Here is a 26,638-nt window from a genome sequence, read left to right on the forward strand (position 1 = left end):
TGAGTCCTGACAAACCAGGTGCTTGCAGCTGCGGCAGCGGAAAGGATTGTCAGCAAGTCAGATGCCACATCGGGCCAACAAAGACACTGAGCCTGTCCCTGGGGAAGCAGCCACCTGCACCCAGAGTGCTTCCTCTTTACCCCATTGGCAAAGGCTGGGGTCTTACTTCTCATCCCCTTTCCACATCAGCTGAGGCTCATCAGCCTGGCTGTGCCTGCTCTTTACTACTGCGTCTCCACATAACCACAGCAGGTACTGAGGTGCAGTAGCAGAGCTGTGTGTGTGTCAAGGCAGCAGGGGCGCTGCAAGGCAAGACAAGGGGTGCATTGGAAGAGCTGTGTGTGTGTGTCAAGGCAGCAGGGGTGCTGCAAGGCAAGACTGAGGTGCATTGGAAGAGCTGTGTGTGTGTCAAGGCAGCAGGGGTGCTGCAAGGCAAGACTGAGGTGCATTGGAAGAGCTGTGTGTGAGAATAGCAGGAGTGCTGCAGAACAGGAATGAGGTGCACTGGCAGAGTTTGGTGTGTGAGCGTCTCAGAACTGGACTAGCAGGGCAGGAATAAGGTTTGATGGAGGTGCGTATGATAGGGAAGTCTGTGGTGCCCAGGGCAGGAGTGAGGTGCATTGGCAGAGCTGTGCCCAGGGGGGTTAGGGATGCTGCTCTTCGTCTCTGAGAGTTGCTGACATGGCTTCGGCCCCTGGAGAAAGCCTGCGCTCTGGGATCAGCGGCAGCTGCAGCCAGGTTAGTTTCAGTTTATGAAATTAGAAATGGAAAGACCTTGAGCAGATAGTAAGAGAAGACTATTAACCTTTTAGGTACCAAAGTTCCACAAGTGGAACTTTTTTTCATATACTTTTAATTACTTGCAATTTTTTTTATACCATATTTATACCAAATTTGGGTCTAGTTAACTAACATATGTAAAAGGGGGCATCAGGAAATAATTCCTTCAATGAGCAGGATCTAAAAGGTTAAAGAAAGTAAATAAAATCTGGAGGAATGCAGAAAGTTTGCAGGTTTGGCTGGGCCCAGCTGTGTGCAGGGAGCAGTGTAAGAGGGAAAGGGGCTGCCCTCTGGCCCAGTCTGACTCTGGGACGCGAAAGAAAAGCGAGAGAAAGTGCAGGAGAGGGGGGAACCTCTTCCCTCCCCAGCGCTACCTTCCCACCCTAGCTGCCGTCTGCCTGGGAAAGGCCTTTGAGTATCAGCCTGCGAATGTAGCAGGGAGCAGAGGAGACATAAGGCAGTGCGCAGGAGCCACAAGCTAAGCCCAGCACTCCCTGGCATGGTCTTTAGTGAGACTTCTCTACGTACCATTAATTTCATCCTGGGACAGAAATGTTGCCTGTGGGATAGAAAGAGGACCTTCTTTAATTCAGAGCAGGTAAGGAAGAGCCGCATTGCTGCTGTGGAAGAGGCTTGTATTACTCACCATGCTGCTCTCTCCAGCACTCCCTGCTTTCTGCGGGCTAAAGTCCAGCAGGAACTGTAAGAAATACGACTGTTGCCATGGCTCTAGGTCCTGAGCCACGGAGGAGGCAGGACTCCCTCTGCATCAGCCATCACAGCTACCGGAAATGTGCAACTTTTTGGTTTTTATTACAACCAGGGAAATGCCTGCATTTTCTAGCGCTTTTCAAAGTTCCTTCAACATAGTAAAGAGCAGCAGGAAAAAGAATAAACTGGCTCGTCCAGTCTCTTCCGCCACTGTCCTCCATCTCTGTTTAATTACGGCCTTCTCATCTTTCTGTCCGATTCCTATAGGCCCAGCTCATTAATATTAAAACAGAGTCACTTTCTGATCTGTATAATTCAGCCTTGCTATGGGTAAAATATGGGGGTAGCGCTACATGCAGAGGCCTGGACGTCGTCTCCATTTCCAAAGCGTGCCAGCTGATCCTCCTGGAAAGCTTCCACAAACACAACAGCAGGTGCAGTCGTGTGACGCTGTGTCGCACTATTACCCCTGCTGTACACCTGACGCATGTGTAAGCGCACGTCTCAGAGTGAGCTGACATGTGCAAGGCTGCTTTCAAACCTGCCGTACCTGGCAGGAGCATTTCTCCCCTAACTGATTACCCCCTAAAAGTGTCTCTTGTAGAAATACAATGTGCACTTTGTGAGACTACAAAGACTGGAATATTGTTCTCCTTTTCCATTCTTTTTATTGCATGATTAAGGTTACTTTAAGAGAAAAAAAACACTCAAAAATGTAGAGCTGTACAGAATTAAAGAAAAACAATCACACAAAGTATTCACAAAAGTTCATACTTTACGAAAGTGTAAGACCAAAACAGAAGGAGGCAAAATCCAGAAGAAAAACCAACAGACTACAACTTTCCATAAAAAGAAATGAAAGCCCAGATTTAGCCCAGTGAAAAACCAAAATCAAAAGACTGGCAGGATACATCCTGCTCAAAACACACATCAGTGAAAGACAAGTCTGCGTTTCCAAAAAGCTACTGAAACCACCTCCAGCTGAAAATGTATCTCCATTAACCACGGCTAAAGGCGGCTCCCAAAACTCAGACACTTACGGGCTGATACGATACAGTGCGGGCCGGTGGAGCGCAGTTAACCCGCGATTGGCCCCGCGTTTGACGCGCTAGCTTTACCCCTTATACAGTAAGGGGTAGTAGTGCGTCGAAAATGCGCATCCAACCCCCCCGAACCTAATAGCGCCTGCAACATGCAAATGCATGTTGCAGGCGCTATTAGGTATTCCCGCGCGATACAGAAAGTAAAATGTGCAGCCAAGCCGCACATTTTACTTTCAGAAATTAACGCCTGCCCAAAGACTGGCTTTAACTTCGGCCGGCACCAGGGAAGTGCACAGAAAAGCAGTAAACACTGCTTTTCTGTGCACCCTCCAACTTAATATCATGGCGATATTAAGTTGGAGGCCCCAAAAGTTAAAAAAAAAAAAAATCCGAAGACATACGCTCAATTTTGCCGGCGTCCGGTTTCCGAACCCGTGGCTGTCAGCGGGTTCGAGAACAGACGCCGGAAAAATTGAGCGTCGGCTGTCAAACCCGCTGACAGCCGCTGCTCCTGTCAAAAAGGAGGCGCTAGGGATGCGCTAGTGTCCCTAGCACCTTTTACCGCGGGCCCTCATTTGCATAGGCCACCCTCCTGAATCGCGCCCTGTGCGCTCGCCAGCTCTCCCGCGCGTTTTTCTGTATCGGCCCGTTAGTTCTTAAATGTTGTCTCGCATTTACATGGACCCCTTAAAGAGAATTCTTTCGCCACCCCTCCCTCCTCCTGTGCCAAACACTTTGTTCACCTTTCTTTGGGTACTAACAAGTTTTGGAAAGACCCACGCTTTCTGTAAGGCCCATTCTGCTCCATCTACCACTGTAAACCTTTAGTGAAGCTCTTCCCTTGCTCTGACAGGGAGAGGAGTGGGTTCCTCAGGATTAGAAAACATTTCTGCACATCACTGTACCCCTTGTAAGTTCTTACATTTAAGAATATTTCATACATGTTCATATTTTCTTCTCGAGGAAACATCATCTTTTATTATAGCACCATTCACTGCTAGCATTGACTCCGTTATCGGTTTAAAAATTTTCAGTTTTTAATCAATTTTTCCATTGATTGAGCTGAAGAGTTTACCTCTTCTAAAATAAACATTTAATTGTAGAAAGATTGTCCAACATCACAGCTCAGAACCAATGTAAGCTTTCCCCAGATCAACATCTGTTTCACTAGGCCCTTGAACAAACTTGTAGATCTCCCTGTATGCCGAGTCTGGACTGATCTGGGTACATACAGGGAACAAGAGTTATTTTTCCCTATATGCATCACTTTGCACTTATCCATGTTAAATTTCATCTGCCATTTGGAACCCCAGTCCCACACGGTCCTCGTTCTCTCTCTTTTTTTTTTGTACTCACTGAGAAAAAATAAAGAGACATAGAAACCAATACTTTCCTTTGGTGCAGAGGTTCAGGTTCCAGGAGCGCAGGCCGCATGGCAGATCAGAAAAAGAGTCAAACTTACAATACCTGCTCCCTAGAATGGAACACAGAGCTGCCAGCAGTAACAAAGAAAATCAGCCAAATTAAAAAAGGAACTGACTAAAAGAAAACAGCCGCCCTGAGCCTGTAGCTGCCTCAGCAGCCTCGTGAAGGGGAGGGGTCTGGACTACCAGATTTACACTCCATGGAAGAAAGGAATGAGCGAACAAAAGGGACACCAGTCACCAGCTCGTCCTCCTCAACCAGACAGGGAAGGACCCACTAGGACCCAAAAACCCCCCTGGGAGGAAGGCTCATAAGTCTGGAACAGTCTCCTGACTGCAGAACTGCAAGTTTTGCACCATCTACATCTGCTGGAGACAGAGAAATACTGAGGGACTGCAGGTGGCACACCAGATTAAGAGGCAGTGTCGGTGAAACTATTTGTCTCCATCAGCTGGCAGGGAGGCAAAAGCCAGGAGTCTGGACTGATCTGGGTACGTACAGGGAACTGATGGAGACAGAGAAATACTGAGGGAGTGCAGGAGGCACACTGGGTTATGTACAGTGTCAGTGAGACTCTCTCTGTCTCCATCTGCTGGCAGGGAGGCAAAAGCCAGGAGTCTGGACTGATCTGGGTACGTACAGGGAACTGATGGAGACAGAGAAATACTGAGGGAGTGCAGGAGGCACACTGGGTTATGTACAGTGTCAGTGAGACTCTCTCTGTCTCCATCTGCTGGCAGGGAGGCAAAAGCCAGGAGTCTGGACTGATCTGGGTATGTACAGGGAACTGATGGAGACAGAGAAATACTGAGGGAGTGCAGGAGGCACACTGGGTCATGTACAGTGTCAGTGAGACTCTCTCTGTCTCCATCTGCTGGCAGGAGGGCAAAACCCAAGAGTCTGGATGATCTGGGTACGTACAGGAAACTTAAGTTAATTATTTTTACATTCAATATCCAATAATTTGGGGAGCCATGTAGACATGACAGATTATTTCAAAGCCTTTGGATTTCTCAGGAAGGCCAACAATCTGGTGATTATGCCATCTGCTGTTATCCTCTAAGCTGCTCTTATCTGAGAATGTTCTATGTCACTGATTACATTTTCTATAGATTTGATTTGGTTCTGTAGCCCACTGCGTTTTGGTGGTTACTTTTTTTGAGCTGGCAACAGTCCTCGGTTGGGGCCATGCATCAGATCCCTCTAGCTGCAACGTGTCACTGTTACACAATGACTGGAACTGTGAATACTGCCTGTACATTTACAGTATTCTCAGTCAGCCTGAGGAGTAGAAGACCTGATCTGTGAAGGGACTCAACTCCTTTTGCATGGCAGTGCTCTGATAGCTTTACAAGAAGTAGCATCAAGAATTGAGCTGACAGCCCACAATAGCGCAGGCAATATCATGAGACCTGTGGGCCTTAAGTCACTCTTGGGCTCTTCTACTTGCTCAGACTTTTAAGCAGATGTCTTTTCCCCTAGCTATTTGGGCTTAGTGGGCAAACTGGTCCACAGAGCAGGGATTGAGCATTTTCTGCCTTCCTTTGCCACTGTAAAATTATGATCTTGTTAGCCAAATGATAGAAAAAGAATTCATGTAAGAGAGAAGCTGTGGGAGCCGGACAGAACTGCGCTGGATTCCTTCAGCACATCTCAGATCCCCCCAGTTACTGTAGGCTGCTGAGGTGCAATGTGTAGAAGGCCCAGGGCTCAGGAATGTAGATGACACCGGGATACTTCTTCCTGAGAACATGATCGTCCCACAGCCAGGAGATCCAGAAAGTGATCAGCACCAGGGCCGTGCTGAAGGAGCAGAAGAGGAAGAGGCCATTACTGTCCAGGGCCAGCCCCTTCCGCCGCTGATGCAGAATGATGGCCAACATGGCGAAGAAAGTGAAAATGAAGAGGATAAAAATCTGCCCCTCCGTCACAAGGTACCTAGAGAAGGAAAGACAGGAAATCAGACTGGAAGAGTTTGACATCAGTACCAGGGATCTGCTGGCTCAGACCAAGGTCCCTCAAGCCCAGCATCTATTTCTAGCCGCCTAGTAATGCGTTATGAACATTTCCTGCAGGAACTGGGCCAAACCTCCTTTAACCCCCCCACTATGCTGCTCACCTCTGGCAACAGACTGTAAGGCTTGTTAGGCTGCGCTCTGATGTGTTTGGAACGTGCTGGATGTTTCATGGAGTGTCCCCTTCTTTTACTAGAGTTAGAAATCTTCCCGATTGTACTCCGTGTAGAGCTAGCATGCTTGACCCTCCAGCCCAAAGACTGCTGGCAACCCCTGCAGAGGGTCTCCTTCCTACATCTGCTTTAAGGGATGCTGAACTCTGCGGGGAGCAGCCTCACTAAGGACCCTCCAGTGCGTACTCACTCACCAGTAATAGAAACTGCTGGGCCCAAGCAGCAGCCAGGCAGACAAAGGCATCCTCCTCTCCTCTGCACTGTGCTTGAAGCAGCCCGTGAAGTACAGAAAGAGGATGAGGAAAAATGGAAAGTACCTGCAAGGAACACACAGACCACGCAGCTTATGAATACGAGACCTGATGATATCTCTGCCCCCCAGCAGAGAGACAGTGTGTGTAAGAAGAGGGGCGATGCTCTCCACGGGGGCGTCGCTATTAAGGGACTGTGCTCTCAGATAGGCTGGTGGCTGCCATTTGTCTGCACAGCACTCGCTGGGCTACATAAAAGCACTCACCACATGCAGTGACCCAAGTATTCATCATAGTAATACAGCAGCTCAAAGGAGTCAATCTGCAGTGAAATGGAAAATCAGCGTTAGGAGACCAGGAAACCAAAACCCCACAAATCTGTCTGCCCTCAGGGAGGTTTGGACATTGCACCAAAGACCCACAGATCCCCCCTGTCAGGGTGACTCATAGCGGGGGGGATCTGTGAAGCCTAAGAACATAGGAATGAGGGAAGCCAGGGTTCAAATCCCACTGCAGGTCACTTCACCCTCCATTGCCTCAGGAACAGACTGAGACTGTGAGCCCTCTGGGGACAAAGAAACCACCACAGTTCCTGAATGTAATCCACTTTGAAGTGCCAAAAAGCAGAATATAAATCCAATAAATAAGAATACTAAATAAGTAAACCCTCTGTTTTAGTTAATTACTCATGTCATTTAGAAATTGTGGATATTAACGCTAAGCTTTCTCTTGTTTCAGTGCACAGAGATGCTTCCTGAACAGCAGTGAATTAATAAAAAGAATTAACAAGACTCACTGTCTTGCTTACTGCTCTCTTGTTATCGCTGACTTTGACCGTTTTACAAACGAAGAGTTAGCAATACTTGTCAGATACACACACACGCGTCTGCTCTCTATTCCATGTACGTCCACACACACCTGGCCTATGTCGCTTGTGCAAAGAATCTGCACAACTGCACACATCCGGCTGCTTCCACTTCTCGCTCTCTCTCATATGCTGGGCTGCTGCTTCCTATGGGTTTTGCCACATTGAAAACACGACAAATCTTTTGCCCTGATTATCAGTGAGGTAGCTCATATTTGCTTATCTATAAACTTAAGCTATATAATAAAACCTGTGTGTCTGTCTGTCTGTCCATCCTGCTCTTATAAAAGGAGTCTGACTTCAGAAAGGTCTCTTGCCAACTAATCAGCTTTTGCACCACACCCCCGGTCTGCTTTTCTTTGAGTTGCTGAAAGGCTCTTCTATCCCCACCACCCACACAAACAGGGGAGCTGAGGCCAGTGGGAGGCTGTTAACCCATCTGTTGAGATAAGGGGCACAGACCGGGAAGATGGGACACACGAGTAAGGCTGAGGAGGATGACTGAGCCTTGGTGGGGTGTGAACACACACACACACGTACATACATATAAACGAATGCTCCATGCTAAAAGGGAATGGACTGGGTGCCATCCCGTCAGCAGAATTAACAGTGCTCGATGCCATCATGCCACACTGCCCTGCACTATGAATTGGCAGCCTTACTGAGAGGACTGGAAGCCCCTTTGGATCATCTCACCAGTGTCTCGGGCTTGAGGTTTTTTATGATTGGGTTCTCGCGAACAGACAAGTGATGCTGGTACCCACTGAAGATCAGGCGATGGTTCACAGAGTCTCCCACCAGGTGGATGCTTGCCCCCATGACAAAGGTGATGATGCTGATGTAAATCACTGAACGTGGGAGGGTCTGGGGAGACCTCTCAATCAACTGGAACCCAAAGCCAGAATATTAGTTATTGAGTACCAGCAAAACACACAGCACTCTGTAAGGGAAGAGAGATAAGAGAACGTATACAGGCTACAAAGCACTGCAAGCGCCCACCTTCAGCAGTACATAAGGATGCAGAGCAGGGCTGCTGCTGTAGGAGTTGGTTTTAAAGGAACAGCTGGAACATTGTCTCCAACAGTAGCAAAGCACAGGGCAGACTGTAAGACGGAATTTAAAATGATTTGGCCTTAGCAATACATTTACCTTCAGGAGGAGGAAAGGAGTGATGATGTTGTAGGCCATGTGGAGATAGTCCCCAGCACTCGGCTTATTCAGTGGAAACCACTCCAGGGGCAGGATAATCTGTAGAAAACAGAAACTATTATTCCCTCTGACAATCCCCTAAAAACGTCTCCTGCAGTACAGCTGAGGACGCCGGAGCGAGCGTTCCACATCCAGAAACACACTGATATAATCCAAAGTATTCCTTGAGGGCTGAGAAGGCTATGCTTTCATCATTTGTAGAAATGACAGTAGGGAAGAAAGGTTCATACTGCGCCATTTTTACAGGGGGTGTCCATTCTTGTAACTCGCTATAACCAGATTCACTAAAGATAATGGGAACCTTTGTCAGTTCTGAGAACCTTTTCAAAGATGCTTGAAAAATGGGTTCTATTAGAACTGAACTCCTTTGTGGAAGATTCTGAATTACTGGACCGCACCAATACAGATTCGGGGCAAATCCCAGCGCTGAAACTTTGTTGATCTCTGTGGTGGATGATGATCTGTGTCAGGCCGATACAGTACAGTTCGCTCCAGTGGAGCGCACTGTTAACCCGCGTTTAGAAGCGCGTTTTCGACGCGCTAGCTTTACCCCTTATTCAGTAAGGGGTAATAGCTCATCGAAAACGCGAAGCCAACCCCACTGAAACTAATAGCGCCCGCAACATGCAAATGCAGTTGATAGCCCTATTAGTTATTCCCGTGTGATTCACTAAGTAAAATGTGCAGCCAAGCCGCACATTTTACTTTCAGAAATTAGCGCCTACCCAAAGGTAGACGTTAATTTCTGCCGGCACCGGGAAAATGCACACAAAAGCAGTAAAAACTGCTTTTCTGTGCACCCTCTGACTTATCATGGCGATATTAAGTTGGAGGTCCCAAAAGTTAAAAATAACCAAAAATAAAAAAATTTAAAATCGGCCCGCGGGTTGAAAACCAGACGCTCAATTTTGCCGGTGTCCGGTTTCCGAACCCGTGGCTGTCAGCAGGTTTGAGAACCGATGCCGGAAAATTGAGCGTCGGCTGTCAAACTCGCTGACAGCCGCCACTCCTATCCAAAAAGAGGCGCTAGGGACGCGCTAGTGTTCCTAGCGCCTCTTTTTACCGCGGGTCCTAATTTAAATACATTAATTTACGGAATCGCACGCACAGGAAAGTGGCCTGTGTGCTCGCCTGCTCTCCCCGCGATTTTTACTATCGGCCTGTGTGGTGAGGTGGATAAGCAAAGGACTGGGTGGGTGTGGCATCAGCCTTCACTACTTTGTCTCATTGTATTCTATTTCACAGATTAATCGATGATGGAATTGGAGCCTTGATGCTGAACTGGTTTCAGTCATTCATTTCTGACCAAACCTTTCAAGTGAGAATTAATGATAAAGGTTATTAAGTCAGGGCAACCGCAAGGGTTGGCATTTTCTGCTGTACTATTCAATTTACATCTAGCACCTCTGGTTAAAGTATTAACTTCATGTGGGGTACAATATAAAATGTATGCCAGCTGATAGTGCCACTTGTCAATTCTTTCCAAGAAACTTTGGCTCACCTGACATTCTGTTTAGAATGGAGAAAAGATTGGATGGCCAATAATAATAATTTAATTTTGAATCTGAACATGATTGAATTGATATGAGTGGGTAGAATTGCAAAGCCTATCAATATTTGTGAGTTTCAGTCACTCCTTATCCTACAGAGATACGGGATCTGGGGATGATCATAGACTCAAACATGGGTTTTAAATGTCAAATTAAGTCAGTAATGAGAACTGCTTTCTTTAAGTTAAGAATGATGAGATTGTTTTACATCAATATGATTTCCTTTCTGTGGCATAGGCTTTAGTATTTTCAGCCTTAGATTACTGCCACTCAGTGTACGTTGGACTACTTAAGAAATATTTGAATGGTTCGCAGGCAACTGAGGAGGCGGGAACAAATATCCCCGAGTCTGATGAAGCTGCATTGCTTGCCTGTTCAGCTTGCTAAACTTATACTTGTTCTATTGGTTTTAAGGCTATGCAGGAAGATGAGCCAGGGTACTCTTCCTCACCTAGGACAATAATTTGTTGGCGATTCTATTGTTTAAGGATTACCAGATGCAGGCACCACATGCTCATGCTTTTTCTTTCATCGGCCCACTTATGTGAAATAAGTTACCACAAGGTTTACAACAGGAGAAAGATATTTTGAGTTTTAGAAAAAAATTGACAGCATTACTGTTCTGCACCAATTTGAGTTAATGTGATATGATTTTTAGAATTAATTTTATACCCGAGTTTTAATCATGTTTTGATGTTCTTGTTTGTCAATGCCATATCTATGTTTAAATCACTTTGTACAGCAGCATCGAGCACAGCAGGTAATAAACTGCAGGAGCTACTTCAGACAGGAGAAAACCTGATTTCTGTACTGTGCTCATGGCAGACAGCAGCCACATTTATTGTCACACGGTGTTGGTTTAACTCCTTCAGCTGCTCCTCTGCATCCCTGGGTGAGGCCACACACACAGGGTATCTGAGTGCTACACATAGCGCTCTGATGTTTCATCTGACAACATAAGCCAAAATAAACCAATCAAATATGTGCCTCAGATGTAAATCTACAGCAGGGGCACAGCTGAACTGAAAAGGATGTGGACAATTTTCAGATAGCCTATGAGTAGCAAACTAAATGGCCATTTTTAATGCACAGACTTTACCAAAAATGTTCCAAAATATATTACTTGCATTGCTTCTGTTTGAAACTTTCCAAGTGCACTTGTTAAAAGCATCGGTCTGCTCTGCCCCTGCTGCAGATGTGTGTGTAATGTGTCCTGCCCACAGAAAGCACAGGCCCTAGGCTAGTTTTAGGTACATTTGAGTAAAGCAGCTTTCAGTCAGGGCACTTTTACCCAGGTACAAAAGTTTGAAAATGTCCCTCTATGAGTATTACAGAGTGAGAGCATTTTCTTTCAACATAGCAAAAATGCAAATAAATATCAGTATTTTCAACCAATTAGGAAGTGTGTGAGCAGATTCTGCGTCAGCATGTCATCTGATTTATGGGCCAAGTATAGCTCCACTGATTCACTCTATATAGAAACATAGAAACATAGAAATGACGGCAGAAGAAGACCAAACGGCCCATCCACTCTCTTATACCCCAAAACTACCTTCCTACTTACCATAGCAATAGGACGACCAAAGTCTAGGAGCCAGTTCTGCAGTGTAAAGCAGAACCACAAATCCCGGTGAAAGTGGGACACTTTAGGTGGATCTTTAGGTTTCACCGGCCCATGCCTGCAAACGAGAGGAGGGGAACATGCTGCTTTATATCCAGCAAGCTCATGCTATATGGACAGGAAACAGAAGGAAGGAAAGAGGGGGAAGGGGGAGTAAGAGCAGACGGAATGGGGGGTGGGAGGTAAGGAAGGAAGAAAAGATATAGGAGGGGGCAAGAGACCCAGAGAAGAGAGGAATTCTAAAAGTTTTAGTCCACATAAAGATAACTGGTGGGGAGACTGTTTCAGTGCCCCATCACAAACCTGCTGCCCACCAACCCTCAGCCCTGACCCACTCCTATTCCCATCCCGAATCCCTCCACACCAAGCCATCAGCCCTGTCCCGTCCCATCTCCCACCCCCAACCTTCAAACCTATCCCACTCCTCTATTCCCATTCCTCCACCCTCAGACCTGACCCTCTCCTATTCCCATCCCGAATCCCTCCACACCAAGCCATCAGCCCTGTCCCGTTCCATCTCCCACCCCCACCCCTAAGATCTGACCCACCCCCAACCTTCAAACCTATCCCACTCCTCTATTCGCATTCCTCCACCCTCAGCCCTGACCCATCCCTCAGCCAACTCCCACCCATCTCCCTCTGCTCCCAACCCTCAGGCTTTTCCCACTCCCTAATCCCATCCTTCCCCTACCATCAGCCCTGCCCCACCCCATTCCCCATTCCCCCTGCCCCATCCCTCAGACCTGCCCCACCCCTAAGTTAGTCCTTTCTTCCCCAACCCAGGCCCACTCCCTAGTCCTGTCCCCTCTGTCTCAACCCTCAGCCCTATTCCCCCCTGCCCCAGCCCTTAGCCCAATCCCACCTGCTCCCAACCCTCAAACCTGACCCTCTCCCCCCCCATTCCCAGCCATCAATCTTGTCCCGTCCCATCCCCGTCTTCCCCACTCCTCAGACTGTTCCACCCCCTATTCCTGTTGCCCCTGCCCCCGCCCCCAACCCTTCTACGCAGCTCCTGCCTATCTGCCCCGAGGTCGCCAAAGACGTACCGGACCTGAGCCGGAACCGGGCCGAGCCGCAGACGCGCTGAACCCAGGTGCCCCTGCATCTCTCAGCCGGGCGCCTGCGTGCTGGCCTCGCGACAGGGCGAAGGGTTGCCATGGTTCCCGGGAACAGGCGGGGCCGGGACAGGAAGAGAAACGGAAGTTGCTCCTGGAGCTTCCGGTGGAGTCGCTGCGTGAAAGGCGCGAGGTTTGGCTCGTGCAGGTTGCGGGGCTGTCGGCTCGCTGGGGAAATATGGGGGGATCCCTTAGGCTGATTTCTAAGAAAACCCTAGAACCGCAGCACCACAAAGGAAAGGCAATCTTGACAGTGCAGCACAATTCCTCTGAGAAAATCCGTCCTGCTCCCCCGGATAAATGATGAGACTTCCGAGGCAGGCTGGTCTCTCTGATCGCGCCTCCTGGGACCTTAGGCAAGGAGTGAAGGGTCCCCTGAGAAAGAGGTCTCCACTGGATTCTGCCCAGAAATCCAATTCTCCTGATCCGTATTATTAAGAACACATAGCAATGAAGGTGCAACTTCAGTATATGAGGGACCACTATAGAAAGAAGCCACAGCATAGCATATTATTGGCTGAGACAACCGTTATATTTTTTGGTATTCTGTAGTTTCCCTTGTTGCAAATAAAATCAAATGACCAGGGAATTTCCAAAATCTGAGAGTCACAGCTATGTCCAAAAGGAATCAAAGGCATAGAATGTGACCAGAGAATCAGCATCTTAAAAAAAATGCCGTTATCCCACACATCCCCGACACGGTGCCCTGTTTTGTTGCATAAGGGGCTTGATTAATTCTTTTGTTATCTCACAAACGTTGAAGTCAAATGCTGTGTCAGTTCTGATAAATGTGAAAGTCTCTGCAAACAGAGAAAAAACGCTTTATTTAAAGGGAAACAGAAGTAACGCCAGGAAACTCAAAAACTACCACGGAGGAAAATAACTGAGAAAAAGGGAAGACGTCGTTAGAAATCATAATAAGGAAAACCACTCCAAGCATTCATTCAGATCATGGGGGGGTTACAACACATCAGGAGAAAATCCAATATTGTTCCCTGATATTGAGTTTGTTTCTGTATGTCTCCATCGCTGTTGTTAAAAGGGACTCATTCCAAAATGATCCCTGTCAAGTCCTGAAACTGGTGTCCCTTTTATATGCAGTGCGGCACAATGGGAGCAGCTGAAGTCAGAGCCAAGGAAAAAATACACCAGGAACATGCAAAAGACCAAGAGAAAAGGACAAAAGATACCCCCTGTGTGCAAGTCTCACCCTTTATACCCCTAGATGTCCTCTAATGACATCACCAAGGTTTAAAGGCACAATCCCCATGTTGCACCATCTACCTCGGAGCCGGTGCACAGTCGTTATACCAGCAATGCACAAAGAGGTCCTGGTCTGATTCTGTTTATGTTTAAAGATGAGAGAGACAGGGACCCTGGCTTGAGTGCCCCTGATGCAATACTGGATGAAACATAACGTTATGTCAGTTGCAGGTACCGTAAGATCGAGTTTGCTATTGACAATACTCTCAACTATCACTAAGGGAAGTTTTCCTTTTTTAATCTGCATAAAAAATCTTTTAAAAAAATTGAGAATGATGGGATATTGCATAAATGCTTAAATGCTGGACCTATGATTAGTTATGACCTGGGCATTTTGTGCTGCAAAATTGGTCTGCACCTATGGGTGTTATGACAGTCCTCATCTCTATATTTCTTTGTCTCTGTTTTCTTGGTATTGATTTTTCCATTATTTGTGAATGTATAATCAAAATATATTTAAATTTAAGTTGAATATTTTTTGATTGGACTATTTGGGTTGCATTCACTTTGTGACTCTCTTTTCTGGTTTGTAGGATCCCACACTTCCAGGATCTTATAGATCAATTCCATTACAAAATTTTGACAAGAAACTCGCAGCAGAAATAAAGGCTGGCCCGGCTATGTCCTTTGCTAAAGGATCTTACTATGAAGATGGTGTTTTGGGTAGCCACCTGTTCAGCAAGAAGAACCTCTGAGCTCCGGGTACTGGCCTGCCGAGATCCCTACTTCGCAAAGGAAAAGGTCACAATTAAGCCGGTAACATCCTTTTTGCATAAAGTGGTGTTGTGGCTCCACGTATACCAGACGGTTCCTCTACCCTGCTTCAGGAAGTCAAAATACATTGGAAAGAAGAGGGGCCTACAATTTCTGGATGTATGTAGGGTGTTACTGTGTTACCTGAAAGCCCAAAATTCTTTTAGCAAGTCAGACAGACTTGTTATTTTGTTTGAGGGCTCCAGAAGGGAGAAGTGGCATTGAAGGCACCCGTTGCCTGTTGGCTTCAGGAGGCAATAGTGTTGGCCAGTTTAATGAAAGGTAAGCCAGTTACAGAAGGGCTGAGAGCACACGCCACTAGGGCACAGGCTGCAACTTGCCAAAATGCAGACTGCTCTCTCCTGCAGACATCTGTAAGGCAGCAACATGGGCTTCTTTACACTCATTCACTAAGCGCTACAGACTAGATCTGTGTTTATGAATGTAATTACTGTAATCCGCCTAAGCAACATGGTTGAATATATGTGGAATATAAATATTTTTAAATAAATAGATCTGCAGGCAAAGGGGGATGCAATCTTTGGAGCAGTTCTTGAAACAACCCTGTCATATTCCCATTCTTAGATATAGCCCTCAGGTCTGGACTGGGCTGACAGGATGATGAGAAAGGTGAAATTAAAATCTTGCCTGCTAATCTCCTTTCCTTGAGTACTACCCGACCAGTCCGGATCCCATCCTGAAGCTAATGGGGGAAGGAATAGTTGGGAAGACAGGCAGCATAAAAAATAATAAAGAGGAAAAGCAAAGAAAGAATGGAAGGTGGCTCCATAAAAACATTTTCAGCCCAGGGAAAGAAGAGCAGGGAGACTGCTCAGTTCTTATTTTTGTGGTTCATTTTCTGAAGATTTTCCAGGTGAGCTCAGTCGCGCTTTCCCTGCTCTATATAGGGAAAAGGGCTGGCAGTGCAAAGTTTCACTTTCTGCCTCCATGTGCTGGTAGGGGAACACATCCCACAGGTCTGGAAGGGTCTGGCAGGACTCAAGGAAAGGAAATTAGAAGGCAAGATTTGGAATATAAATGCAATAACTAAATGATTTCACCTTTTGTAAAGTTAATAAGACTTGCAAATATTCTCCCTGGGAGGTGTTTTTAATGTGTTTGTTGATCGTTGTAAGTAAGGTAAAGATGCGCTCTGGTTCTGTGTAGTGCATGAAACCCAATCCTAATTCTGTGCCGAATTCTGTTGCTGGGTGACAAGTCCTCTCTCCTTTGGATAATGCATGAGCCCTGTGCTGGAATTACAGCCAGCAGGAAAGGATCAAGTTACAGGATGGCCAATTAACTATTAATTCTTCTGTTACTATATCGGCCTTAGAAAATGTAGGACAATACAAGAGATCAGAGAAGTGGATTAGTGACATAAGGGCTCATCTCTGTCCCCCCTCCCCTCATCTGTTCCAGAATATTATCTTGAATTTGCTTACTGAGTGCAGCTATACCAGCAACAAGACAATTCAGTTGACAACTAAAACAAAGAATCATTAAGATTCCAATTTTTCATGTAATTCTTAAGAAGACAATGTTTAAATGTCTCTCTGCTGCCCAAGTAAAACCTATTTGCATGTGCTTCCAAGAAAGGCATAGGGGTGACCTGCATGGAGCGACAGTTACAACCCTAACAGAAGGCAAGGGGGGTAGCCTGCATGGAGCGACAGTTACAACCCTAAACAGGGGTAATCTGCATGGAGCGGCAGTTACAACCCTAAACAGAAGGCAAAGGGTAACTTGCATGGAGTGGCAGTTACAACCCTAAACAGAAGGCAAGGGGTAGCCTGCATGGAGCGGCAGTTACAACCCTAAACAGAAGGCAAGGGGTAACTAACCTGTATGAAGCAGCACTTACAATCCTAGCTGAGCAGACTGGATAGGCCATTTCGTTTTTTTTCTGCTGTCATTTTATTATGTTACTACAAGAAGAGTATAAGGTGCCTAGACGACAAGTGGTTTTTTAAAAAAGCAATTTAATTCCCTCTCTTGGGCAACTCCAGTGTAGCCAGTGGCTTGCGGGAAAGGCTATAAATGAGGACAAAGCTGCCTTCTAGCATTCTGGAAACTCTTAACAAGGGTAATCACCCTAGAATATTGCTGGACTATGGTCCTTGTGTCACTGCCCTCTGCTCAGATCAGGAGTACATTGTAAATTGTTTTAAAATCGTCTTTCTTTTACCCCAACACATTTGCTCTTCCTTCCCAGCTGAGGGGTCATGGGGAGGCTCCTGCCAGATGTATCTTCATCGTCAGTTGTTGGCTGACAGGGCCACCACAGCAGCAGCTGATTTCCTTCCTGCTCTGAGCGTGTGCCTCTCTGGCCACCTTGAACAGGAAGTCTGAAGCCTGCAGAGTACGCTTTGGATAATAACCTTTTCGGACTATTTCTGAGTCCTCCTCTGCTTTATACAAGCAAAAGGATGCAGAAAGGCACTTCACAACTTTCTGAAGCTCCTCGTGCTAACCTGGGGGTAACCTGTACGGAGCGGCAACTCCTACCCTTAACCAATTACCTTTCATGATTTTGATGCAGTTGCGACATCACTCTCTGCTTCAGCGGCAGGGGTAAAAGGGGAATTGGATTCAGATGACAGCCGTCCCTGGGCCCCAACGTTTACAGTCTGGGGTACGATATGCAGATATCAGGGAAAAATCACAGGGTTGCTTCTACAGCCAAGTCCAAAAACAAAGCACATTCAAGCAGCATTGTCTGAATTATCAGGGCTGCTCACCCAGTAAAAATATTGCCAGTAGTATTACTACCCTTACTATAAGGCTTGGGGGTAACCTGCACAGAGTGGCAATTACTAGCATGGAAAACTTGCTGGGTGGACCATTTGGTCTCTTTCTGCCATTGCTACTATGTTACTATGCTATGTTACTCTCTTTTTCTTTTCCTGCCCCTCATACCCAGTCCTCGCTCTGTCTCCTTCCCCCTCCCCCTCCCCCTCCCTAAAATGGCCCAGCTTCTCCTCCTAAACGTCTCTCCACCCTTGGCTGGTAGGAGCATTAGTGCATAATATCGTAAAACGCTGTCGTACTGAGTCAGACCGAGAGTCCATCAAGCTCAGCATCCTGTTTCCAGCAGTGGCAAGTCCAGGATCCTGTGCATCCTTCCCCGAGTATTCACATCCCTTCCTCACCTTCCCTCAAGCATTCCCCCTTCATCCCCTCTTCCCTTCCTTTCCCACAGATCATTGCTGCCTGACTGGATCTCCCAGTGACTGCCTTTCTGCTTTCAGCTCAGTCCCTGTAGCACAGACATCTAAAACCTGGAGCAGCAACTCTCCAAGCAAGTGGAACATAGCTTAGAGCAGTTCAGGGCACCATTTCAAGTTATGGTGCTCATATTTCAATTGCTACATGATCTGGACCCAAGTATCTTAAGGACAATCTTTTAAATCATGTTCCAGGGAGATTAAGACCTTCTCCCAAGGCATTCCTTGAAATCCTATCCAATGTTAAAATGGTATCTTTTCAGATACCTTTTTGGAATACATTACCCAAAGAAGCAGGTTTAATCCCAAATTTGTTAGTGTTAGCTGTAAAATTGAGCATATTTCCACTTGCATTCCCTTGATTTTATTACATTTAGAACCGCTTGTTGAATGTGAAATCTGTCCTTTTGGTTTATGTTTTTATATGCTTTCATGTTGCATGTTTTAGTTTTGTTTTCTGTACATTTTTAACTGCATGTTGTATGCTGTATGTTTTGTGCATGCAGGGGCCTTTGCCCGTTTTTAGATTAGTATTAGTAACTTTAAGTTTTATATTGGGAGGGTAAATTTCAAAGATATTTCCCCCAGTAAAACAGTATTTTACCTCTGAAAATGGGCTTTTGGAAAATTGCCTATCTTGTACGCATCTCCTTTTACCTGCTTTGTAGTGGAATTATTCCCAGGAAGGGGTTAGCCGGGGGGAAACAGTTTGGGATTTCGAAAATGGCATTTTATTTTAATTGGGAAAGGTATCCACAGAAAAAGTAAGCGTAAGTCTCCACGGGTAGTTTTTTTTACTCTGAAAACTAGTGCAAAGCCTGCAAGGCAAAAAGTAACCACGGAGTTTGCAGTATGTGCCTTATGCTCATGGTCTTTTTTCCTTGTAAGGGTTATTTGGGCATCGCTTTTCCCACGCGTGCTTGTTTATGTTTAATGGGGCCTGCCTGTTCTTACTGGGTAAAGGGGCCCAGCGTTCTTGGCACGCGGCGGCCGCAGTGCGCAGGAGCGCGGAACGTTGGTGCCGCGCTCGTGCGCGCGCCCCGCCGGAGCCCTTTGGGAAGCGGAGGCCGGAAGGGGACGGGGCGCCGACTTCCGCCGCGGCTTCCGGGGCTGGATGGGGCCCCGGGATGGCGCTGGAGAGCCTGGCGGGCTACGTGTACAAGGCGGCGAGCGAGGGCCGGGTGCTGACGCTGGCCGCGCTGCTGCTGAACCGCACGGACGCCGAGATCCGCTGGCTGCTGGCCTACGTGAGCGCGCAGGGCGGCCAGCGCTCCACCCCGCTCATCATCGCCGCCCGCAACGGCCACGGCAAGGTGGTGCGGCTGCTGCTCGAGCACTACCGGGCCGACACGCGCCAGACCGGCACCGTCCGCTTCGACGGGTACGCAACAGCGCCGCCCCTGCCCGCCGCGGGCCTAGGCCCCGCTGCCCTGGCTTTGTGCTCCTCCGTCGGCACCGGCGATCCTGCTGCGTTTCTGCTCCTCGTCAAAATCGAGCCCGAATCTTCCCAGTGATCCTCCATGAACCCAGCTGTCCCTACAGGAGCGTCCTTATCCTCCCTGCTTCTCACTCTTACAAAACACCTGCCGATGTCATTGGCTTGCAAACCTCCTTGACATGTCCAGATTCGTTTGTCCACTCTCAAAGCAAGGCTTCACTACAATAAACGCTCTCTTATTATGGCAAAAAACAGAAGATCCCTCCAGCTTTCCACATTCATTTCCCATCAACAAATGTGCCAACGCTTGGGTGCATTGCTAGATTCCAACCTTTCATTTCGTCCACAGCCATTAGAAGTGGGTTCTATAATCTGAGTTTTCTGGCATGAAGAAAATCCTAGATGATGCTGACTTTCATACCATCCTACAGGCAACTATGTTCCCATGAATTGATTATTGTAATGGGCTTTATTTGAGTTGCCAGATGTTTCGCTGCTGCATGCCTTATCTCTGGTAACAAACACAATGAACACATCACACCTACTCTAATGAGTCTCCATTGGCTCTCAATAGGCCAACCAATAGAGTATAAAATCGGAATGACTGTCAATTTTAATTGGGCAACTCTGGGGAGCCTGTCAGTGCTCCAGTTCTCTCCTTAAATTATACCAACCATCCTGCCAGCTAAGATCAGTTCAGAGAGTCTTACTTGATGTTTCTTCCGTGAGGTCTGCTCGCCTCTGTAACCAGAGAGCGTGCTTTTTCTGTGGTGGCCACAGTTCTTTGGAGTTCCTTTTCACTTGATCTGCAGTTGTCTGAAGACTTTCAGAGGACTCTTGAATACTTTATATATATATATATATAAGTAAGCCTATATATATATATATATATATATATATATATATATATATATATATAGGCTTACTTATAAGAATAATGCTGTTCACTTCCAGATAAGTTGATCCTTATTTTATTTAATTTATTTATTTACTGATTTTATATACCATCATTTGGTGTAGCCATCATAATGGTTTACAACAGTAATAAAATTACAATTAAATTAAACTCAAAATAAAATTAATATATTAAAGTAAAGTTTACAATAAAATAACAACTCAATATTAGTACAATAAGAATAAAAGTACATTAAAATCATAATTGGGAACTTAAGGCGAGGAAGGGTAGTGGTTAGTACATTTACTAAAATGAAATGAATCTTAAAATATTGAAACAAAAATAGCTGACTGGTGCATAAGAGTGATTCAGTGGGAATCATTAAAAGCCTTCATAAAAAGCCAGGTTTTGATCTCTTTTTAAAAATATTTTTAAATTTGGTTCTAGGCATGTTTCTGTGGGGATTGAGTTCAAATTTTTGGACTTGCATGTTCCCTTACTTGCGAAAGCTGTGCCGAGCATACTGACGGAATAGAGAATAGGCCTTTATTAGCAGAGCGTAGATTCCTTTGAGGTGCATGAATTTTAATTGCCGTGTTAAGCCAGTCTGTTTGTTCTCCGTACATGATTTTGTGGATAATTGTTAGGATTTTATATTCTATTGGAGCCAGTACAGGGATATCAGAACCGGCGGGATATCCTCTTGTTTCTTGGTATCGGGATCTTTCTTGGCAGTATTTACACCTAATGGACTAGATAACTTGGCTTAGGATACCTTCATACAAAATACCCCAAGGGCTAGTTGAACTTAAGGAATTTGACATTTCATGTTATGTCCTGTAATGTATTCCTGTTTTGTTTAACATTTTGAATTAGGCCTTTTTGAGTTAAGTGATTAATGCATTTTAAAAAATGTAAACTTTCAGAAATAAGGACAGGGACAATCAAATAGTTAACACCTTGTACACCTAAGCAGGAAGCAATATATCAGGGAAAGAGAGTGACCTGGCAAGCCAGCTCCCTTACACAGTGGGTGAAGTCTGATTTTAAGGGGAGCTGCCTTTGTTCCTTTTCCATGCCAGATTTCTTCTCTTAGGAGGGAAGGTATTATAGACGTTCACTATGAATGCCCTTGTGAGATGGATCTTCTGTAATATTCCTTACAGTATCTGCGCAACAGTTTCTTGCCGCTTTAGCTTCCTATTCTAGTTTTATTCTTATGTCTTTTTTCCGTAATATATTGGCTTACATTTTTAATCATTTTACTTTAAAGTGTGCACCTTTTATTATGGTTTCATTTCTTGTATTTAAAAGAAATCTCCTTCCTAGAATCTGATCTTTAGCTATCTGTGCTTTGATGAAGATCCACTCTTCAGCTCTTTGTGCTTTATGTGCATCTCCTTTCTCCTCCCCCCCCCGTGCACACACCAGATTTCTTTAGATTCATACTGGTGAGCCACTGTGTAGCAGGAGCTTTCATAAGAACCTAAGTGCCATGCTGGGTCCTACCAATGGTCCGTTAAACCTAGAGTTATGTGTCTGACAGTACTGGGGCGATCCATTCCCTGTCCTTCGCTTCCAGGAGGGTTAAAAGCAAGGTGTCTCTTGAAATGAAATAAAATGCTAAACATGAGTCCTTAATGCTTTTGTGTTGCTAGTACTGCTGCTGTAAGAATATTCATTACTTCTACCAAGTCCCTCTGTTTCATGTCGGCAGCCCTCGCGCAGCTTCACCACTAAGGTTCTCTAGAGGAAGCTTCCTCTTCTCTCTCCTCTGCTGTGTGTCATGACAGGACTAACATCTTGCTTTTCTCTTCCCTCTGCAGTTACGTTATTGATGGCGCCACAGCTCTCTGGTGCGCAGCTGGAGCCGGTCACTTTGAAATTGTCAAACTGCTGGTCAGTCATGGAGCCAATGTCAACCACACCACAGTCACAAACTCGACTCCACTGAGAGCGGCGTGCTTCGATGGCAGGCTGGACATTGTGAAATACCTTGTGGAAAACAATGCCAACATTAGCATCGCTAACAAGTATGACAACACCTGCCTTATGATTGCAGCATACAAGGGGCACACGGTGGTAGTGAAATACCTGTTGGAACAGCATGCTGACCCTAATGCCAAAGCACACTGTGGAGCCACAGCACTGCACTTTGCAGCGGAGGCCGGCCACCTGGAGATTGTGAGGGAATTGATGAAGTGGAAGGCTGCCATGGTGATGAATGGACATGGCATGACCCCTTTGAAAGTGGCAGCTGAAAGCTGTAAAGCCGACGTGGTGGAATTGCTGCTCTCCCATGAAGACTGTGATGCCCTCAGCAGGATTGAGGCTCTGGAACTCCTGGGTGCTTCCTTTGCCAATGATCGAGAGAATTATAACATCATGAAGACGTACCAGTACTTGTACCTAGCGATGCTGGAGAGGTACAGGGATTCTGAGAACATCATGCAAAAATCTGTCCTTCCACCTATTGAAGCTTACGGGAACAGAACTGAATGCCGAACTCCTCAAGAACTGGATGCCATTATACATGACGCAGATGCACTACACATGGAAGGACTTATTGTTCGTGAACGGATTTTGGGCTCGGACAATATTGATGTGTCTCATCCGATCATTTACCGTGGTGCGGTTTATGCAGACAACATGGAGTTTGAGCAGTGCATCAAGCTGTGGCTTCATGCATTGTACTTGAGACAGAAAGGGAACCGGAACACCCATAAGGATCTCTTGAGGTTTGCTCAGGTCTTCTCCCAGATGATCCACTTGAATGAGCCAGTGAAAGCAAAGGACATCGAAAGTGTGTTGAAGTGCAGTGCTGTGGAGATAGAAAGGGGGATGTCCAGGATTCACAGCACAGTTGACACTGACATCCATACAGCTATGGACAACTATGAGTGCAATATCTTCACCTTTCTCTATCTGGTGTGCATCTCCACTAAAACCCAGAGCAGCACTGAGGAGCAGGCCAGCATTAACAAGCAGATCTACAAACTCATCCAGCTGGATCCCAAGACCCGCGATGGCTCCAGCCTACTGCACATGGCTGTCAACTCCAACACGCCAGTAGATGACTTCCACACCAATGATGTCTGCAGCTTCCCCAATGCATTGGTCACCAAACTGCTGATTGACTGTGGTGCGGAGGTGAATGCTGTGGACAATGAGGGCAACACTGCGCTCCACGTCATTGTGCAGTATAACCGGCCTATCAGTGACTTCCTGACTCTGCACGCCATCATTATAAGCCTGGTGGAAGCTGGCGCCCACACAGACATGACCAACCTGCAGAAGAAGACGCCACTGGACAAGAGCACCACGGGCGTGTCGGAGATACTGCTGAAAACGCAAATGAAGCTGAGCCTGAAGTGCCTGGCTGCACGAGCCGTGAGACTGCATGACATCCAGTACCAAAACCAGATCCCCAAAGCCCTCGAGAAGTTTGTGCAATTTCATTAGCTGAGGCCATGCATAAAACCAGCTCTCCTGGATTTGTTGTTTTTTGGGTTTTTTTTTAACATGGCACTGTGGAAGTGCAGGTGGTAAACATATATAGGCCTTCCCTCCCCATACGTCCCCAGACAGGCTTTGCCCACTCCTGAGTCAGGTATGACACAAATCCCGCAAAAGTATCCCCACTGGTGATGGCCTGATAATCTGGCACTTTAGGTGGTCTTAGCCCAAGAGCGCTGCTTCTCCCTTGGGTTTCGTGTGCCCAGAGCTCGCTGTCCTATCACCTCAGACAGAAGCCAGAAAGGCCCTGGCTCCTGCCATTGCACTGGATATTAAGTGCAGTGTGTGGGGAGCGGTGGGAGCTGGGTTAGGCTACAGGAGGCAGGTGACGCATTCAGGGCTCTGAGGAAACTCCAAACCTTTTGTAGCTCAGTCTTTGAAGGGCTGGCTCTGTCCAGTTGTTTAGCAGTTTTCTTTAATTGTACTCACAGGGTACTTGTAAATGTGCCCTCTCTTATACCAGCAGTGGGCTGTGTGTGTGCTGAAATTGGGTTTCAGTGAATGGGAACTTTGTGATTTGGTTATATACTTTTTACTGCTACAAATGCTATTTTAGCACAAAGAAAACCTTGCTGAAAACGTGACAGACTTGATATGTTTGCGTCCTCTCTGGGCCCCTCTGTGTGTGTAGGGGACCTCCTTAGAGGGAAGAATGGACGTGGTGGGTCTTGAGTGTGTGGGCCATGAACATTAGCAGTGTGAACTCAGAGGGGGCCCTGGACTGTAGTTACAGGGGTATCTGGTTAGGCTGCAGTCCTGGGGACGACTCTCCAGTCCCTTTAACATGAGGAAAGCTATAGGATCAGAGGTGGGAGCCTTAGATGTGTTTCTCTCACAGTTACTGCTCCCCAGTGTTACTGTTTGAATGCCCTTCCCAGCGGGGATTTTCTAGTAAACACCTGTGGCTGCCTCCTGAACATGGAGAATACTTCTGCTGTCTGCCTTTATGAGCTTGGGGGCAGAGAGCTGGGTTATGCCCACGCTAATCACTAGAATGGTGATTTCCAGGATTTGAACCAATTCTGCAGCCAGAATCGGAAAGGAATTGGAATCTTGAGCAGCTGCAGCCTGGGTTCTGGTCTTGGCTTTGCTGACCTTGCTCTCTCACTGAATCTGATCGCTTTTCTCCTTCTGTCTCAGTTTATCCTTTATAATTGTGCAGGAATATTTTTCCACCCCTCTCCTGTTATTCAGGAGCCACGTGTGAGGGGGTCCCAGGATGGCTTCATGCAGGCCAGGCCGGCAGTAAAACTGCTGTAATGCTTGCAGTATCAGAAGCTGCCAGAGCACAGACTGCGTGTGGGGTAAAACATCTCTTTATGGAGGGCTTCTTGCATTTAAACCATGCCCCTCTCCCCATTTACGGTGCAGCTTCGGCAGTCCTTTCCATGCCTACCTTGGGGTGCGTGAGGGAGGAAGGGATTTAATAGTTTGTCATCAAACCAAAAACCACACCACCAGCTTAAGCTCCCAGCGCGGGGGTCTCAGCCCCTGCTTGATGAACTCTGCTTCGGGACTTGGCCCAAAAGCACAGAACCATTTCTGTGGCCAAGCCTAAAAGCAAAGCACATTCAAGCAGTATTGTCTGAATTTCCAAGAAGGCTCCTCAAAATGTTGCTACAGTAATTTTGTATGGGTTTGACAGTTGCTTTCTTTTGATCATAAATATTACTGCCCTTATTATAAAGCTTGGGGATAACTGCAAAGTGTGACAGTTACTACTGTTTAAGAGAAACATAGGGGTAACATGCACGGGGTGGCAGTTACTGCCCTTAACAAAGGGCATGGGGATAATCTGCAAGGAGCAGCAGTTACTATCCTTAACAGAAACTTGGGGGTGAAATGCACGGGGCGGCAGTTACTACCCTAAACAGAAACATGGGGGTAACCTGCACGGAGCGGCAGTTACTACCCTAAACAGAAACATGGGGGTAACCTCCACGGAGCTGCAGTTACTACCCTTAACAGAAACATGGGGGTAACCTGCACGGAGCAGCAGTTACTACCCTAAACAGAAACATGGGGGTAACCTGCACGGAGCGGCAGTTACTACCCTTAACAGAAACATAGGGGTAACCTGCACGGAGCGGCAGTTACTGCCCTTAACAGAAACATGGGGGTAACCTGCACAGAGCGGCAGTTACTACCCTTAACAGAAACATGGAGGTAACCTGCACGGAGCAGCAATTACTGCCCTTAACAGAAACATGGGGGTGACCTGCACGGGGCGGCAGTTACTACACCTAACAGAAACATGGGGGTAACCTGCATGAAGCGGCAGTTACTGCCCTTAACAGAAGGCATGGGGGTAACCTGCATGAAGCGGCAGTTATTGCCCTTAACAGAAACATGGGGGTAACCTGCACGGAGCGGCAGTTACTACCCTTAACAGAAACATGGGGGTAACCTGCAGGGAGCGGCAGTTACTGCCCTTAACAGAAACATGGGGGTAACCTGCACGGGACGGCAGGTACTACACTTAACAGAAACATGGGGTAACCTGCACGGGGCGGCAGTTACTGCCCTTAACAGAAACATGGGGGTAACCTGCACGAAGCGGCAGTTATTGCCCTTAACAGAAACATGGGGGTAACCTGCACGGAGCGGCAGTTACTACCCTTAACAGAAACATGGGGGTAACCTGCACGGAGCGGCAGTTACTACCCTTAACAGAAACATGGGGGTAACCTGCACGGGACGGCAGGTACTACACTTAACAGAAACATGGGGGTAACCTGCACGGAGCGGCAGCTACTACCCTTAACAGAAACATGGGGGTAACCTGCAC

At 46.7% G+C, this 26,638-nt stretch overlaps 2 protein-coding genes across 2 annotated transcripts; one reads left to right on the forward strand and one right to left on the reverse strand.

Moving 5' to 3' along the window:
* Positions 1-4,762: 4,762 nt before the first annotated feature.
* CLN6 (CLN6 transmembrane ER protein) lies at positions 4,763-12,825 on the reverse strand. The gene is made up of 7 exons (XM_029575070.1): positions 12,690-12,825; positions 11,587-11,701; positions 8,413-8,511; positions 7,960-8,148; positions 6,665-6,720; positions 6,342-6,464; positions 4,763-5,897 (listed from the first exon to the last, which is right to left on the reverse strand). Exons 1-7 carry the CDS (start codon positions 12,746-12,748, stop codon positions 5,627-5,629), a joined length of 912 nt encoding a protein of 303 aa, XP_029430930.1. The 5' UTR covers positions 12,749-12,825; the 3' UTR covers positions 4,763-5,626.
* Positions 12,826-19,033: 6,208 nt separating this feature from the next.
* On the forward strand, positions 19,034-23,828 carry FEM1B (fem-1 homolog B). Its single transcript, XM_029575069.1, has 2 exons — positions 19,034-19,382; positions 22,161-23,828. The coding sequence occupies exons 1-2, from the start codon at positions 19,129-19,131 to the stop codon at positions 23,794-23,796; spliced, it is 1,890 nt and encodes a 629-aa protein (XP_029430929.1). The 5' UTR covers positions 19,034-19,128; the 3' UTR covers positions 23,797-23,828.
* Positions 23,829-26,638: the final 2,810 nt, after the last annotated feature.

Source organism: Rhinatrema bivittatum, chromosome 13, assembly GCF_901001135.1.
Source record: "Rhinatrema bivittatum chromosome 13, aRhiBiv1.1, whole genome shotgun sequence".
Classification (NCBI taxonomy): domain Eukaryota; kingdom Metazoa; phylum Chordata; class Amphibia; order Gymnophiona; family Rhinatrematidae; genus Rhinatrema; species Rhinatrema bivittatum.

What these genes read in the sequence shown, in the direction of transcription:
- CLN6 (XM_029575070.1), bottom strand. Translation starts at nt 12,748, where the DNA reads ATGCAGGGGCACCTGGGTTCAGCGCGTCTGCGGCTCGGCCCGGTTCCG. An exon ending in CTCCTTTCCTCCTCCTGAAG is followed by an intron (nt 8,149 to 8,412) that starts GTAAATGTATTG and finishes TTTGGGTTCCAG; the next exon opens with TTGATTGAGAGGTCTCCCCA. An exon ending in TACTTGGGTCACTGCATGTG is followed by an intron (nt 6,465 to 6,664) that starts GTGAGTGCTTTT and finishes TGTTCCTTGCAG; the next exon opens with GTACTTTCCATTTTTCCTCA.
- FEM1B (XM_029575069.1), top strand. Translation starts at nt 19,129, where the DNA reads ATGGCGCTGGAGAGCCTGGCGGGCTACGTGTACAAGGCGGCGAGCGAG. An exon ending in GGCACCGTCCGCTTCGACGG is followed by an intron (nt 19,383 to 22,160) that starts GTACGCAACAGC and finishes TTCCCTCTGCAG; the next exon opens with TTACGTTATTGATGGCGCCA.